The sequence below is a fragment of the Monopterus albus genome, unplaced genomic scaffold (assembly GCF_001952655.1).
Source record: "Monopterus albus unplaced genomic scaffold, M_albus_1.0 scaffold13.1, whole genome shotgun sequence".
NCBI lineage: Eukaryota > Metazoa > Chordata > Actinopteri > Synbranchiformes > Synbranchidae > Monopterus > Monopterus albus.
In genome coordinates this window covers 553955-569760 of record NW_018127893.1, presented here as the reverse complement: position 1 = coordinate 569760, position 15806 = coordinate 553955, and the positions used below count along the sequence as shown (strand labels likewise).

At 40.7% G+C, this 15806-nt stretch overlaps 4 protein-coding genes across 9 annotated transcripts; 3 read left to right on the top strand and 1 right to left on the bottom strand.

Annotated features, from left to right (window-relative positions):
- Window positions 1-148: 148 nt before the first annotated feature.
- LOC109955164 (zinc finger, C2HC-type containing 1C) lies at window positions 149-2643 on the bottom strand. The gene is made up of 3 exons (XM_020591059.1): window positions 2459-2643; window positions 1459-2272; window positions 149-1186 (listed from the first exon to the last, which is right to left on the bottom strand). The coding sequence occupies exons 1-3, from the start codon at window positions 2473-2475 to the stop codon at window positions 1055-1057; spliced, it is 963 nt and encodes a 320-aa protein (XP_020446715.1). The 5' UTR covers window positions 2476-2643; the 3' UTR covers window positions 149-1054.
- A 32-nt stretch (window positions 2644-2675) lies between these two features.
- acyp1 (acylphosphatase 1, erythrocyte (common) type) lies at window positions 2676-3954 on the top strand. 4 transcript variants are annotated; one of them, XM_020591060.1, is made up of 3 exons: window positions 2676-2752; window positions 3014-3103; window positions 3552-3954. In XM_020591060.1, the coding sequence occupies exons 1-3, from the start codon at window positions 2741-2743 to the stop codon at window positions 3765-3767; spliced, it is 318 nt and encodes a 105-aa protein (XP_020446716.1). In that variant the 5' UTR covers window positions 2676-2740; the 3' UTR covers window positions 3768-3954. The 4 variants fall into 4 exon arrangements, with proteins under 4 accessions (XP_020446716.1, XP_020446719.1, XP_020446717.1 ...); XM_020591063.1 differs by having other exon boundaries at window positions 2692-2756; window positions 3016-3103; XM_020591061.1 differs by having other exon boundaries at window positions 2705-2803; window positions 3016-3103; window positions 3552-3952.
- A 1160-nt stretch (window positions 3955-5114) lies between these two features.
- On the top strand, window positions 5115-11870 carry mlh3 (mutL homolog 3 (E. coli)). Of its 2 annotated transcripts, XM_020591009.1 has the most exons (12): window positions 5115-8084; window positions 8229-8330; window positions 8439-8518; window positions 8708-8812; window positions 8918-9002; window positions 9081-9149; window positions 9296-9404; window positions 10293-10452; window positions 10559-10582; window positions 10674-10752; window positions 10842-10993; window positions 11086-11870. In XM_020591009.1, the coding sequence occupies exons 1-12, from the start codon at window positions 5480-5482 to the stop codon at window positions 11155-11157; spliced, it is 3642 nt and encodes a 1213-aa protein (XP_020446665.1). In that variant the 5' UTR covers window positions 5115-5479; the 3' UTR covers window positions 11158-11870. The 2 variants fall into 2 exon arrangements, with proteins under 2 accessions (XP_020446665.1, XP_020446667.1); XM_020591011.1 differs by lacking the exon at window positions 8229-8330.
- A 126-nt stretch (window positions 11871-11996) lies between these two features.
- fosaa (v-fos FBJ murine osteosarcoma viral oncogene homolog Aa) lies at window positions 11997-15456 on the top strand. Of its 2 annotated transcripts, XM_020591013.1 has the most exons (5): window positions 11997-12957; window positions 13566-13793; window positions 14116-14223; window positions 14318-14924; window positions 15035-15456. In XM_020591013.1, the coding sequence occupies exons 1-5, from the start codon at window positions 12820-12822 to the stop codon at window positions 15040-15042; spliced, it is 1089 nt and encodes a 362-aa protein (XP_020446669.1). In that variant the 5' UTR covers window positions 11997-12819; the 3' UTR covers window positions 15043-15456. The 2 variants fall into 2 exon arrangements, with proteins under 2 accessions (XP_020446669.1, XP_020446668.1); XM_020591012.1 differs by having other exon boundaries at window positions 11999-12957; window positions 14318-15456.
- The last annotated feature ends 350 nt before the right edge of the window (window positions 15457-15806 follow it).

Sequence of the window (15806 nt, the reverse complement as noted above, 5' to 3'; positions counted from 1 at the left end):
AATCCTTCCATATTTATCAGATGTTAGCTGTTATAAACATATTCTAATTATTTCATGCAAATATATAACTTTCACATTTGCATGTTTTATTGTCATATAAAAGTATTTGTGAAAAATGAAAACTACTGATTCATTTTTTTTTAAGTTGGTTACTTTTTTTTTTTTATCACATTCTTTGACTCTTGAATTCTTGTCTGTTTATCAAATGTAGGTCTAGCTTTTTTGTGCCATGTATGAGCACTTGAACAGTTTTCTTTAAATGTGGACAACATACTCTTGAACACATTTAAAACACAGCTGACTTTGCAGCTATAATGTTATTGTTTTATTATTGCATATTTTAAAACATTTTATCTGTCTTTGGTACATTCTAAAATGTTGTGCCATATTTTGCATCATTTGTGAAAGTAAATATCTAAATGCACTTTTTGTGTTTGAGGTCCATTGGTTTTGTTTATTGGTATGTTGTAGATATTTTCTGTGTGTGTGGGTATGTAAAACCTTTTGTCATAATTAACGTACAAGCTGTTAACTCTTCATTGACCTTTTAGATGTCATTGGTGTAATACTGGCAGTATTTCCATGCAGTAATATGAAATGTCAAGGTGCCTTAGCAACCTATGGAACTAACAGTTGTGTAATTATGACAATGCTTTAGGTGATTTTATTTATAGTGTGCTAACAGCATTTAAAACAGGGTTACATTTTTTACAGCATTTTACTAAATTATATGGAGATATCACAGTGCTGCTTCCAGTTTTGTGCACAGCCATAAATAAAACTAACCACTGTTTTTGTTATGCATACATATTCAATATTTCCCACAGTGCAAGCTGCTGTATAATGTAACACACTATACTTGTAAAGAGTCAAAGCTACCTCACACAGTTCTATTTATTTTAAGGGGCTATATTTAAACATTGTGGACAAAAGGCCTCACAATTTTTCAATAGGGATTAAATTAAACAATTCAGAGACTATTGACAATAACAACAGGGTCATTAGTGACTTGATGTGCTGACAACCAAGGATTTGTTATTCACATGGCCCAGGGTCAAAAGTGTTTGGGTCCTTTGGGTAGGCTCTGGACCCTTTTGACAGTGACATGCCCAGCTGGTAGCTGATCCTGATGCAGATTGTTTGTGTTTGCTTTGCCGTTCTGCCTTTTGTTCTGTTTTTGTAAAACCTGAATGAAAAGATACAAACAGAAAAACAGAAAATACACAAACTATTACATTAAAGTTAAAAACTGGGGAAAGAAGTTCAAAATGAAGACACAAACGCCAAAATATCCTGAGTTTTAGTCCCTAGTGTTAGTTGAGCCCAAAACACTGAATCTCGCATTTACGACAATACAACCAATAGCGTCTTTTGATTAGTTTGCCCTGCCTATGCCTTTCAAATCCAACAGCCCTCATCTGTAATACAACTGTAAGAGCTAGCATGTTACTAGCATACCTCTGGAGTCTTGCTTCTGGTGTGGGTTTTCCAGAACTCCTCCATGGCAGATCCCTTGGTCCTATTAGCATAGGAGTTGAAGACTTGACGATGTGAATTTTTCACTTTTTTACAGATTTGGACATGCTTTTCTAATCTTTCACTTGCAAACTTTCTGCCACAGGTTCTGCAGGGAAGAAGCTGGAAGCTGATGTCTGTGCTATCCATGAGTCCCAGCTCTCCCTGCTGTGGTCTGGTGGAGTGAGAGGGACTAGAAACTGTCACATCCAGTGGCATCACACCTGCTTCTTCCCAAATGCTTACATCAATTTCAGCCCCTTGCTTTTTCTTTTGTTGTTTAATATCCTCCTTTCTTCTATCCTCCATCAACATTTCTCTGCTTTTCACTAGATCTGTCCTTTGCTGCTCAGACAGCCTGGTTTTCATCTGAGCCCTTCCCCTCTCTGCTTGTCCCCAGCGGTGTCTCTCCTCCTCACTTGCAGCAGCATCAGCGCTGTCCCTCTGGATTTTTTGTCTTAGTTTTTCCTCAAGTCTCCACAGTTTCTCCTGTAGCATGAGCTGTTTTGCATGAATTGCTTCAGCCATCTGCATTTCTCCACTGGACAGTCCTTGTAAGTCTTTTCTGGGATCCCGGGATCCAGTTATCTGTTTGATGCCATTAGAATGATGTTCTTCTGCTGATAAAGGGTCTCTTGCTGAAATAACCATTTTTTCAAACTCGTACACATCATGCGAGTCTTGTGTCCTGGGGTTAAGAGGCCTTCTGTGGCTAACAGGCTTGCTTGGAAATGACCGGTCTTCTCCAGCTGCACTCCTACCAGGTACAACACCATGTTGTTAACAATGGGATACATTTTTTTTAAAAAAAGGCGATGAGCCCGTTGTCTCTTGTAGAACTTTAACAAAGCACTGCTGAGATGGCATTTCTTGATATTCAGGGATGTCAGTTAACATTAACGCTAGTCAAATGAAAGAAGTCTGTCATAAAAAATCTACTTACCAGTGCAAGTGCTCCATTTGCAGTTGACTAACTTTCCCAATGCTGTAAATATTTTCAAATACTCGATGACTTCTTGTGTGCTCTCTGAATTAAACGTAATACTGAATTTAGGTACCTAAATGCAAAATTGCCATTAGAACTGCAGAGCCTCAGTTTCCCAGTGTTTACATTTGCTGCTTAGAAACCAAGCATCTGGAGCGCACCCTTCTTCTTCTTCTTCGCTCAGGTTTTAAAGGGTGTTCTGTGATTGGTCCGTTGCTACTTCCGGATACAGAGTCCCGTATGTTTCAAAACAGAGGTATTTCGGAGTCCGCTAGTCTTCTCAGAGCTTCCTAAAATATTCAGGTGAATTATAGTATAGACATTAAGCTATCAGGTACTTGCACAGCCCGAATATGGCGCTAGATTTGCAATTTATCTATGTTGCTGGTCATTTCAATACAAATGAATTGTGTTAGCATATCTTGTAACGTTGCCCCTGCTATCTATGTATATGGTAGATTCCTAAGAGCACAACGTTACAGCAGTCAACTATCGCATGTCTTGTTTTTTCCTAGGTCCACTATGTCTAATGAAGACTTAATTTCAGTGGATTATGAGATTTTTGGCAGAGTGCAAGGTGTATTCTTTCGGAAATACACTCAAGTAAGTTTCACATTGATGAGCAAGCCTTTATATTCCCCAGACCCCACCCCCCCAAAAAAAGATAATTAACATCATTTTATTGGCTTTTTTGAATGTTTTCACCCGCATATCCTGTTCTTCGTGAGCGGATGGAGTTCATGCTGGTTTATGAAGAATGAGCAAAACTCCCATCAGTTGGCTTTCTTGGATGCCTGCTAATGGAGACCAGCTGAGGCTGCTGAAAGCTTTTGCTGAAAGGCTCCTGCATAATATTTTGAATATCATTTTGCATTTATTTTATTATGCACTGTACTTTCCCCCTACTGCACACTGTATTTATCTAAAAGTGACATGAGATCTGACTGTCAAGAAGCACTCAATATTTTCTGTAGAGCTCATCTTATTCATATAATTTCACATTTATTCCATCCCAGCCATATTTCCATCATGACTGTCTTTCATTTTTCAGGCAGAAGGGAAGAAGCTTGGCCTGGTTGGCTGGGTCCAAAACACGGGTGCAGGAACTGTCCAGGGGCAGATACAGGGTCCTCGCAGCAAGGTGATAGAAATGCAAGAATGGCTGAAATCCACTGGGAGCCCCAAGTCACATATAACCAAGGCGGAGTTCAAGAATGAGAATAGAGTTGACAGCCTAGAACACTCTTCTTTTAAAATAGTAAAATAAAATAATCCATATTTTGTCTGTAATATTAACTTTAAAGAAGCTGTTTTATTTATTTAGTCTTTTATTTATTTGTTGGTATGCAGCTCATGTACTCAAATATGTGTGTTAGGACTCCTTACCTTGTACAGTATATTGAATTACATTAATAAATGGAAACATCCTTTCAACAGCCTAATAACACAAATATGTGTATATTTGATCATTTTAATTTAGAAATGGTATATCAGCTACAGCTCAAAACATTACATTTAGAGGGACATGACCGAGTTGAGTATCACAGTTTCAGAGGTAACCACATTATTTAGTAGAGACTTAGAGAACTGTAAATCTGTTAGAAGGGGACATTTGCAACTGGTATGCCCTTGAAATCTGTCACCATAATGGGACTCCATAAAACTGGCTAAAGTCAAGGCTTGATCAATGACCATATTCTCACTAGTTGCATAATTGCAAAAAAGCATGTAGAATGAGTTTATCCTCCGTTTGTTTTACTGCTTGATTTCAATGAGGGAAACACTCACAAAGACCAAGTATCCCAAAATAAACTGCCAGATTAAGCCTATTAGAATCATTTTGTTCAGGTCCAACTTCAAATCAAATGGTCATGTCACAGCAGAGATTCCAAAGAGCTGTCTTAGATTTAGAATAGTCTTACTGGGTGCTGATACACTGAAATTGAGAGATCCTATAAAACAAAGAAGAAAGAGACATATTTGCTTTTTCAAGCTTTCAGGCATGTGTGCCAGCTTCTTTGTTGTATCAAAGCACCCATTTCACAGAAGACATGTTGTAAGAAAAGGTACAGGTGTAAGTCAGTAATGATGCTAAATTCTCTTTAGCTGCTTTGCTGTATTGTGCCTACTGAGAAACATCTGTGCTTTTGCTATAGTGACAAGTGAAAATGTCTGCTGTGAAAAAGGCTTTATTAAGTTGATAAAGTTTTCAAGGCTCACTAGTCTTATAAAGAGAGGGAAGATAACAAAAGAATAGATGATATTGATAAGACCAAGACTGGCATATAAAATTAACACCTGTACACTTCTTAATATGCAGATCTAATCAAGAAAAATGTGATTGAAATAAAGCCCTACATGTGCAGCATATGAAATTAGTACTTAGAGGCTAAATTTAAGAATAGAATAGAATAGAATGAAGAAAAAAACACATGGATAATATAATTACTTAGAGGCTAAATTTAAGAATAGAACGAAGAAAAAAAACACGGATAATATAACAGCAGGTAATGAAATACTGTACACTGTTTATAAAGACATGAGATAACACTTTCCGTACAGTAGGTGGCAGTATGCACGTCAACCGTTGGCTGCTATCCGCTAACAACAAAAAGAAAAAGAAGACGACTGTCAATCCTGGTAGTCCTTCGCACCAGAAGATGGCGCCGTTAACTTTCGCTGTTAGCTGCAACGGCATCTCTTTTTGCTTCACGTTGACTGTAAACAGTAGCTCAGTTTATTTTAGCATGGTTTTCTGTTGCTTGTCAAACCCGAGTGTTTTGTTTTTTTAATATGTCGCGGTCAAAAAGTTATCGTTGGATCTCATGCAGCTAGTTAGCCACCGTTAGGGTAATGTGACTGGGCGTTAGATAGCAACAGGCAGCGGGTTAATGTCCGCTGTTACAGATCATTACCTTGCAGTCTGTCAGGGCACATAAGAGACAAACCATACCAAGAGAACTGAATTTAATAAACACAATGATTAAGTGTTTGCCTGAAGAGGTTCAGGGAAAACTTCGTACCGGGGTCGCCATCCCCTCTCTTCAACAGTGCGTAGAGGAGCTCGTCCTAAACAGCATCGATGCCGCGGCGACCTGTGTGGGCGTCAGGATGGACATGGAGGCATTTAAAGTACAGGTAATCGACAATGGTACTGGGATGAGCTTTGAGGATATGACATGCGTGGGAAACAGATACTACACAAGCAAATGCAACTCTGTTGAAGACTTGGACAACCTCAGGTGGTACGGTTTTAGAGGGGAAGCCTTGTCAAGTATCGTGTCTCTAGCCACACTTGTTGAAATCTCCTCCCGGACGAGATCATCAGTGAAAACGCACGTCAAAATCTTCAAGGATGGCAAGGGCTTGGATGCATTTGAAGCAGAGATGACTCGACCCTCTGCAGGAACAACTGTTATCATTTGTAACTTCTTCCACAATATGCCAGTCCGGAGGAAGAGGATGGATGCTGTCCTGGAGGGTGAAAGGATCAGACACAGAGTAGAGGCTATTTCTTTGGTGCATCCCTCTGTATCCTTTACCCTTAAGGATGACTGCACAGGAGCCATGATGGTGCAGCTCCCTAAAGCCAGAAACACCTACCACAGGTTTGTACAGATACACAGCCTTGGGCGTGCACAGAAATTGGGAGAAATCAGCTACACACATGGGCAGTTTGAAGTGACTGGTTACGTTGGCAGAGAGGGCCACTACAACAACAGCTTACAATTCCTGTATGTAAATGACCGACTTCTGATGAAAACACGGATACACAAGCTGCTGAACTTTCTTCTTCGCAGACTGAGCAGTTCAAATCAGAAAAATGACTGCCCAGAAGGGCAGTCTGCTATTGGGAGTCCAAAGCACAAACGAAGCCAAGACCTGCACGGAGTATATGTAATCAATATCAAATGCTCTTACTCAGAGTATGACATTTGTCTTGAACCTACCAAGACTTTGATAGAGTTCAAAGACTGGGATGGCATTTTGCTCTGCATAGAGGAGGCAGTGAGGGTATTCCTGAGCAGGGAGAACATGGTGGCTATAGTCTCTCAAGATGACTTGGATGATGCATCTCCAAACTTGTTTGCTGCTGACATTACAGAGCAAGAAGGGAGCACAGGTGTTCAAGCAGCTAGCAGTGCTTCCACACTGGATTGCGCTATCGGAATAAAACTGGCATCTGACTCTGTTCATCGTAGGAGCAAAGATGACTGTGAATCTGAGAACAGTGTTTGCCAGGAGTCAGACCTCATTGAGGACAAAGAAGAGACTGAACCAGGACAGAAAAGAATAACTGCAGATGAATTGGAGAAGAGAAAAAGTGAAGAAAACATAAAGAAAAAATGTAGAGCCAAGCCACAGTGTGATCTGACTAGACTGGACCCTGTTTCTGAAAATAACATTACTGAAGAAGAGGAGCTAATACTAAGTGAAGCTGGGGAAGGCTCTCAGAGTTTATGTATGTCAGGTTCAATCAGACAACTAGAACATGAAAAACTAGAACTTTCAAAAGAAACAGAGACACAATTCAACAGTACTACCTCAACCAGCAACATGACTTCACTAGACAGCATCACTCAACAAATTCAGCCTGATTTAAACAGAAATTTGCTAATATTACCTGAATGCAAGTGTACAGGGGGATGTGGACCCACTTTAGTAAGGAATAGAAAGATCAGTCTGTCTGATCCATACATTCATGAAAGTCTGGAAACTTGGGACATGTCTCAGATCAGTAGGTCAGTCTTTCAGAGGCAAAATGTAGCACAGAAATGGGAGGAGAGATCCTTTGCATCAAAGCGCAGAATTTCACTGGATGCAGGCCATGACGGATCTTTTCAGAAAGTACCCAAAGACTCTGCTTCTGTTAATCCCTCAAATAATCCCAGAACTGTACCTTGTCAAAAGCTGTCTTTATCTAATGAGTTTGGCTCTCTTGACAACTTTAGGAGAGTATTTGGTAAATCTGACAAAATAAAAATATCCTCTCTTGAGAGTTATTTACAGAACGATGCCAGATTTCATCAGACAGATAACCCCTCTTTGAATCCCCAGCACTTGTCAGTTAGCCAGTTAGATCAGCAAAATGGTGATGTTAAAGAAGCATGGGGCACCCTTCGAAGCCCACCAACCTTCTCAGCTTTCACCAGGCTAAAACAAGTCTCAAGTCTGATTAGAGGTAAAAGGTCTTTGGCAGCTAAACTCTGTCATTTAAAACAACACAGGACAGAGAGTTCAAAGGTATTACCACACCTGTCCAGGACTACCTTGGAGGACCAAACCTGTGTCAGTAGTGGTAATGATGGCATCCAAGTCAACAATAATAACGAGAATCCTTGTGACACAGCACTGAGTCTTGAGCCAGATGCAGGTTACAGTACAACTCATCAGCTGGCTGAGATGGAAGAGGATGCAAGATCAGGTGACTGGCTTCGTCACTATGATACATCTGTGGGGAAGATGGTTTATGTCAACAAAGTGACTGGGCTCAGCACATATGAAAATCCAGATACTGAAGAAATGCCGGTGCGCTGTATATCTGATGTCACCAATATGGCAGTTAGTGTCATCACTGAAATGGGTGAGTCAGTAGACATAATTATATTCATAAATAATAACTGGAAATAGCACTCAGCACTAAGAAAGAAAACCTTCACTGTCATAGATTTAATCAAGAAAATGAATCTGCTATCTAAATTTCATGTTCCCATTCACTGAACTGCAGGGATGGAATACAGATGTTACCCATTTCAGGTGGATCTAGTGTTGCCCTTCCTGTCTAAATCCAGGACAGAGAGAGTGATTAGTTCAGGGGCTGATGTCAGAGGTACCTCCAAGACAGATTAGACCATAGACTCTAAGGGCCAAAAACACACATGTGCAATATGAATACTGGCTTGTTTGTGTTCACGTGCAATCTTGTCTGCCCTCACAGACGATGGTGGCGAGAGCTCCAACTCACTTTCCGCATTGTACTCAAAATGGAATAATCCTGTGTTTGTCCGACCTCCTGTGGTAAACAAAACTAATGTTTACTTGACTCTGGAATATGCATGGTAACCTTAGGTTAGAGAACAGCCTTGTAATCTCACAATGATTTAATTTTGCTAAGTATTTTATCTGTTTAAAGGCTTAATGCAAATTTAGAGTTCAGTTAAATCTAAGCAGTTTAAAGATGCGTTATGAGTTTTACCGTGTCTGCAGGTTGGTGTGGACATATCAAGTGGGCAAGCTGATGGACTGGCTGTAAAGATCCACAACATCCTGTTTCCATACCGCTTTTCTAAAGCCATGATTCACTCAATGAAGGCACATTGCTTTTTGTGTTTCACTGTTCTTTTTAGCACTGTCACAAATGCTCTTCATAATCTTTTAATTGTTTTTCTGAAACTGTGTAATATGATCACCTTATAGGTTATTCATCAAGTGGACAAAAAGTTTCTTGCCTGTCTTATCAATACAAGAGATGAAGAGCATACATCACATTCTGAAACTGAAGGTATGGGCAGAAACAGTAAAGTCTCCTGTTGTTTTCTCGGCTTCTTGTGTATTTGTGTGTTTTATGTTGAAATCCCAGGAAACCTTCTGGTTCTGGTAGATCAACATGCTGCACATGAGCGAGTTCGACTGGAAAATCTAGTTGCAGGTAAAAAAAAAAAATACAAAAACAAAAAAACCATACTTCACAGTATTACTACAGCAAATAAAATAAAATTAAAAAAAAGAAATGACTTGTGCTGTTGATGGGACCCTGATGTGATACTTCAGTCATTACTGCACATGCTTTTGCAGATTCCTATGAGGATGACCCAGATGCACCAGGAGAGAAGCGTTTGTGTTCATCAACCATTTTGCCACCTCTTGAGATCAGTGTAACAGAAGAGGAGCTACGGTTGCTTAAGTATGTGTATCTATATGTGCAGTACAAGCAGAAGGACTGTAAAAGCAGTAGGCTTTGTTCAGAGTATGGCTAAAGACAGTCCAACGGGTTTCATGAGTAGGTGGTTACGTGACGGATTTACTTAGTATGCTGTCGGCCTTACACCATTTGAGGTTTAAGAGTGTGCTGTCTGCTCTTAGAACAGCCAGCACACCTAGCATCATATTTTGGCAATGAGGAGAAGGGTGGGTACAGTGACACACTCACTTTATCTGTGTTAACTCAAGGCTTTGGCTTATATGCCATCATTCAGTAGTGTCAGTACTACAATGCTCTCATTGTGGCAGCTTGCATTATTAGCATAACATTTCCTGCAAGATAATGAAAAAGACCTCAGTTAAATCTGTTAAATCCATGTATGAGGTGGCTTTTGTTGGCCATGTTTTTCTTGTACTTGGAGTGTTGCCTCTGGAGGGGAACAGCCTAAATGTCAGTTCTGGCTAGTTGATTTTTAGAGACACATGCAAGCACTTCGCCTGATTTGGAAAGAGAGGTGATGGTTCTGTAACAGCCACAATCTCCTTTCATGAATATGGTCATTCTTCCATAATGATTTGAGGCCCCTCAGAATAAGCAATTGCCATGTGCTGTTGCCTGGTACTGCTGTGATGTGAACACATCACTTTAAGTTGTGTCAAACACACCACCCAGTCTTTAGACACTGTTCATTTAATACCATGACTATAATAGTGCATACAGCTTGGCCTCCCACAGCCAAAATATTTCTTTACTGATTTCACACTAGAGTTTTTAGTTTGTTTTTCACACCACAGACATTATTGCATTGTCATTACTATTTAACAGTGTGTCCTATGTTGCTAATGGATCATGAACTAATTGTCTTTACAGGTCTTGTCAGGCACATTTGAGGAGTTTGGGCCTGGAAGTGAAGTTCTTAGAAGCATCAAATCCACAAGTATTTGTTGGGAAGGTGCCACTGTGCTTCTTGGAAAAAGAGAGTAATGAACTCAGGCGGCGCAGACCATCTGTTATCAAGCCTATCGTTGAGGTAAGACTTGTGGAACCTCATTATTAAGGCTATCTACTACTACCATCTACTGGATCACTCATTTAGCCAAGTGATGGTTTTTCCACTTTGCTTCCTGTCACCTCAGGAGTATCTTCAAGAACAGATTGAGGTACGCTTGGAAGTGTCTTTCTACCTCCTCAACATTTGGTGCAGAGAGCATCTTATTCAGTAGACAGTAACATATATCACATTTGTTTCAGTTACTCCGCTCAACTGGCAGAGTGAGAGGAACTTTGCCTCTAACCGTGCTGAAAGTACTAGCCTCTCTATCATGTCATGGTAAGGTGAAATCTTTAAGTTATTTCTCTGCAGTTGTGAATTGTTAAATGTCATACTTGTTACTTGATTTCATGTACGCATTAAAACAGGTGCCATCAAATTCAATGACAGCCTGAGTAGAGCTGAATGCTACAGTTTAGTAGCATCCCTGTCCTCCTGCCAGCTGCCCTTCCAGTGCGCCCATGGCCGTCCTTCCATCGCTCCCCTAGTAGACATCCTCCATTTGGACAAAGGCCAGAAGGTACCAGAATGTAGCAGCGCACTTAACTTGTAGGATGTAGCATTCAAGGCAGACATCAGTCAGGTGGTAAATACGCTTTCTTGTGTCCACAGGAATTACAGAAACCCAACCTCCAAAAGCTGAGAAGAATGTATAAAGCATGGGAGCTATATGGAAATAGATAACTGGGTGTGTATTTTATTTTAAATGTGTAGTTTACTGTCAACAAAATGAATTGTAACTCCTAATAATTCCCTTATTAAATGACTCCACTCAAATTCCTGCAGCTGAAACGTTTACATGGGAAGACTGGTATTCATATAAATAACCTAACTGGACATTGAAAACATTTTTGTTTTGTAAGTACTTAAAAGAGGAAATACTAAAATATACTGATCAAATGTGATGCACTATCAGAAAAATAACAAAAGTCACATGGTTGGGACTTTGCAAATGTTGTTGTTTGTAGTGTACATTCATTCTGATATGTTCTCTTCAAAAGCATTTAGGTGCTGTACCTAAGCCTTTATGGCAGGGAAATCCTTGCAATGTTGCTGAAGAGCAGAACTCAGATATTGGTGAAGAGAAAATTGCATTTTATATAAAAAAGTAATATGACAATTTGTTTCCTAATCTCAAAGGCTCCAAAACATTCTACATTATAATGAATTTACACAATGTTCTCAACATTTGTTATCACTTTGCCCAGTTGTTAGAAACACCTCTACATTTTTGGTGATTATATCTGTTTTCCTGCCAGTTATCACTTCAGAATATCAAATGAATAAGAAGACATCTGGTCAAAAATATTGCTTCATCACCCTTCCCTCTGCAAAATAAACGGCAGATTTTACCTTTTGTCCCTCATTCAAAATCAGTAAAGACAATGAGAGTATTTATAAAAACGTGTCTGTTATTTCAGGTTGTAATGACACAGTGCCTTACTTCTTTCTGTTTTTTTTTTTTGTTTGTTTGTTTTTGCCCGTTTAATTCAAAAACCTGATGCATTCACTTACAGACACCAGGTCCAACAGGACAGATATCGGGAGGAAAAGGCAAATACTAAACACACGCTACGGGAGGCCAGTATGATGCTGGTCTTGTCAAATGCTGCCCAGTCCATCTCCCCCTCAGTTCCGGGCCATGTCACGTGACTTTCCGCCTCCACCTGTCTAACCTCTCTTCGCCTCCACATCCCCAAGTAAACAATTCAACAACATTTCATTGTCAGCTGACACCCTTCACAGCGCCGAGCTTACCCGGACCACTGGCTCCGTGGGCTGTAGTCCACAGCTACACCATGCATTGGAGACGCTCGGGCAAAAAACGTCGCTTTTCTAGTATTTTGAAACAGTCGGTGCACATTGTTCGGCTGCAGACCACTCCTAATCGCTTAAGAGGTGATTAAATTAATGCACCAGAGTTTTCATTGCGCAGGAAATGATTCCATAGGCTATATGTAGGCTATTATCAAATAGCTCCACGTTTCTCACCCAGTCACTGAAGCCAGTGGGAATGAAGACTGCTAGACTATTTGAAGCGATGAAGTCGTGACCATATCTAATAAAAATGGAAATACTATACTACAGGATGAACGTCAAAATTATGCCGTTTTACATCAAAACGCAGGCCTGTGTGACTGTTTGCCAGACCCCCCTCCCACTCCGCCGATGGTACAGTCTTGGTTCATTCATAAAATTGTAGCAGAGCATAAAAGGAGGGGCTTGCATTCTAGTCTGCAGTTACCAGGTATATACCTGGAGAAAAGACCCGAGCAGCTCTGTCCTGCGGAAGGCCAGAGTCAGATTAGTCATTGATCACGACTTATTTTATTTCCCCCCCTCGTGATGTATCATAACAACCTGACGCCTGACATGGATTCAGTGTCTCCCACCTGCCGGACAGAGTCTCCTGTCGGGACACTCTGCCAGAAGACGCCAGAAGAGGCGAGCTCTCCAGCTTCCTCCTCAGAGAGCAATGCAAAGGTATGACCGGCTTTGTTGATCGTATATTGTCCACGCAGCCCGGGGGGGGCACCCTGTTTAGGAGTCAATTAAACAGCCGTTTTATGTGCCCTATGCTTTTTATCACCGCGGTGGGGGGAGGGGGAGGAGGAATTGATTGATAAGTCTTTAATTAACTGGGTGGGCTGAATTATTTCCATCATTATTTTGATACCTTTGATATGTAATTGAACCGGAGATCAATACAGGTGGAAATGTGACAATATAGCACTGTAGGTCGGATTGTTATGATTCCGACGTCCTGGGACCAATTGCGAGCGTGTCGATGCAGCGGTTCATTGAGAAAAATAAATCCATTCAGGAGACTCCACAGTATCTCTGCGTCAGTGTTGACGTCAGAAACAATGATAAAGTCAAATATTGATCTGGAGGAGGCTATTTCTGGTTGGGTATGTTTCAAGAAAAGACGAAATGCAGGCTGTCCTCTGTTTTAGACCAAACATATGATTGGTTTCATTGATGACTGTCATTAAAATAAGATTCACTTAAAACCACTACTGGAATAGGAATAGATGTATTTATTTATTTGTGCCGTGGTCCTCATTTTCAATTACTTCCATATTTTTCAGGAGGCTTGCGAGGACATAAGCACTCAAGATGCTCCATTTGTTCCAACAGTCACTGCAATTTCCTCTACCCCAGATTTCCAGTGGATGGGCCAGCCTACGGGTATTACATCTGTCTCCCAGTCTCTGGGTAGCAAGCAAGCCAATGGAGTGCAAAGCTCTCACCAGGCAACACCCAAAGCGGGCGGGAATAAGGGGAAAAATGCTGCCAGAAAGGGGAAAACAGAGCAGGTAGGTTAGCTCAGATGAAGTCTACCTGCTATTGGACAGCACAGTCAGTAGTGTACATTTACATATGCCAATCTGAATTTTGTATTAGTAGCAGTACTACTGTGTATGCTGCTGTGGTGCTGTGCGCTGGATATGTGCCTTCCTTAGGCAGTCAATTTATATTCAGGTCACAGCAAGTCTGCAACAATGGTCTATTTTTAGACACATTGCAGCGAAACATGCTTTTGCCATTCAGAGGATGAGTTGGCAACGGATGTAGTGGATTAGAAGACATGGCTGGATCCTTTAAGGTAATAACTGAATTGTTTCTTTTACACCACAGCTGTCTCCAGAGGAGGAAGAGAAGAAAAGGATAAGGAGGGAGAGGAATAAAATGGCCGCAGCAAAGTGTCGCAACAGACGGAGGGAACTCACAGATACACTGCAAGCTGTAAGTAAACAGTGATGCATTTAGTCAGCTGTCATTTGCACCCACTGGCGTGTGTTTTCCCATGTGGATAATTTTGGTGTTGATCTATCTGAAGGAGACAGACAAGCTGGAGGAGGAAAAAGCAGCCTTGGAGACAGAGATAGCCACACTTCTCAAAGAGAAAGAGCGGCTTGAATTTATCCTTGCTACTCATAAACCAATGTGCCAAATACAAGAAGAGCTGGAGTCTATTTTCCAGGAGCCCACAGGATCCCCAGAACTACCTTCCAGCCCAGATGAGGATAGACTTCCAGAGGATGGCACCCAGGAAGCTCCTTCGCTCCAGGACATGGACATGCCCAGTGATCCGTCCATAGCCATCTCTGGGAACTCCAATATCTTGCTGTGCGCCAGTGCTGAAATCAACATCTGCGATCTTGAGCCCTCTCTGGACATTAAGGAGGGGCTGCTGGACAATATGTTACCCGGTATGGAGGAGAAAACCCCCATGGAGACTGCTCGATCTGTGCCAGATATAGATCTGAGCAGCTCTCTCGGTGTCTCTGACTGGGAGACCCTGTACAAGTCTGTGTCCAGCGACCTGGAGCCTCTCAGCACTCCTGTGGTGACCTCCACCCCCACCTGCAGCAGCTACCTGTCTGTGTTCACGTTTGCGTGTCCTGAGCTGGACACTCTGACAGAGGGACTGGATGGCCATAAAGGTGGAGGGGGCAAAGCTGAATCTGTTGATATCCTCAACTCACCAACTCTCCTAGCCTTATAATGTACAGATGGAAATAACATATCTTAACTCTGGTTTTTCTGTTTGCAGGTTCCTGACTTTAAAATGATATGAACGACATATGCCACAGTGTGCTGTAACACTTCAAGGAATACATGTCTTGTGTGTGACTAAGCAGACTTATAAACTTTCCAGATACAAAGCCAACAGAGGGATGTAGCTAAAAGCATGGTTCTTACTTTACAAGGAGGGGCTTGAGTAGGCTGTGTTGATTTTAAGCATGCTGAGAAATTCCAAATAATTTCAAAAGCTCATATATATCTGATCTGTTACTAGAGCTAAGATGTAATGTGGAATGTAATGTCACAGTATGGGTTTGTGTTTTGGTGTGACTAGTGTCTTGATTGCTGTAAATGTTGTATTCAGTCATGTTAAGTACCTGCATACCTCAATGTCATCGACTGTGGTTTGACCTCATTGTTAAAATGTAGACGGTTTTCCATGAAAACATCCAGTGCTATATAATATATATATATATATATATATATATAATCAAGATGTAACTTATTATTTATTTTTTTACCTTTCAGATTTTGAATTATTTGTTAAAATTAAGTGAAATGAGCATTGATTGCTTATCTATACAGCTGAATAAGTACAATAAATCTACATTCAGAGTGGTGAGTGCTGATGTTTGCAATCAGTCTATAAAAATCTCTCTTAATGAAAATATTAAAATTGGCAGCTCAGATGTTCAGAAATAAATTATATGGTATTCTACAAATAAGTTTATAATATGCAAGGTCAATCTGTGGAGAAAATCTAAATTTTGAATGTTCTCTTAATACGATTTAAACCGACT

Excerpts from the sequence above, each read along its gene's own strand:
- fosaa (XM_020591012.1), top strand. The coding sequence starts at position 12,820 with ATGTATCATAACAACCTGACGCCTGACATGGATTCAGTGTCTCCCACC. Across the intron at positions 12,958-13,565 it reads CCTCAGAGAGCAATGCAAAG|GAGGCTTGCGAGGACATAAG; the intron begins GTATGACCGGCT and ends CATATTTTTCAG. Across the intron at positions 13,794-14,115 it reads GAAAGGGGAAAACAGAGCAG|CTGTCTCCAGAGGAGGAAGA; the intron begins GTAGGTTAGCTC and ends TTTACACCACAG.
- LOC109955164 (XM_020591059.1), bottom strand. Across the intron at positions 1,187-1,458 it reads CCAGAAGCAAGACTCCAGAG|GTTTTACAAAAACAGAACAA; the intron begins GTATGCTAGTAA and ends CTTTTCATTCAG.
- acyp1 (XM_020591060.1), top strand. Across the intron at positions 3,104-3,551 it reads TCTTTCGGAAATACACTCAA|GCAGAAGGGAAGAAGCTTGG; the intron begins GTAAGTTTCACA and ends TTCATTTTTCAG.
- mlh3 (XM_020591009.1), top strand. The coding sequence starts at position 5,480 with ATGATTAAGTGTTTGCCTGAAGAGGTTCAGGGAAAACTTCGTACCGGG. Across the intron at positions 9,405-10,292 it reads GAGGAGCTACGGTTGCTTAA|GTCTTGTCAGGCACATTTGA; the intron begins GTATGTGTATCT and ends TTGTCTTTACAG. Across the intron at positions 10,583-10,673 it reads ATCTTCAAGAACAGATTGAG|TTACTCCGCTCAACTGGCAG; the intron begins GTACGCTTGGAA and ends CATTTGTTTCAG.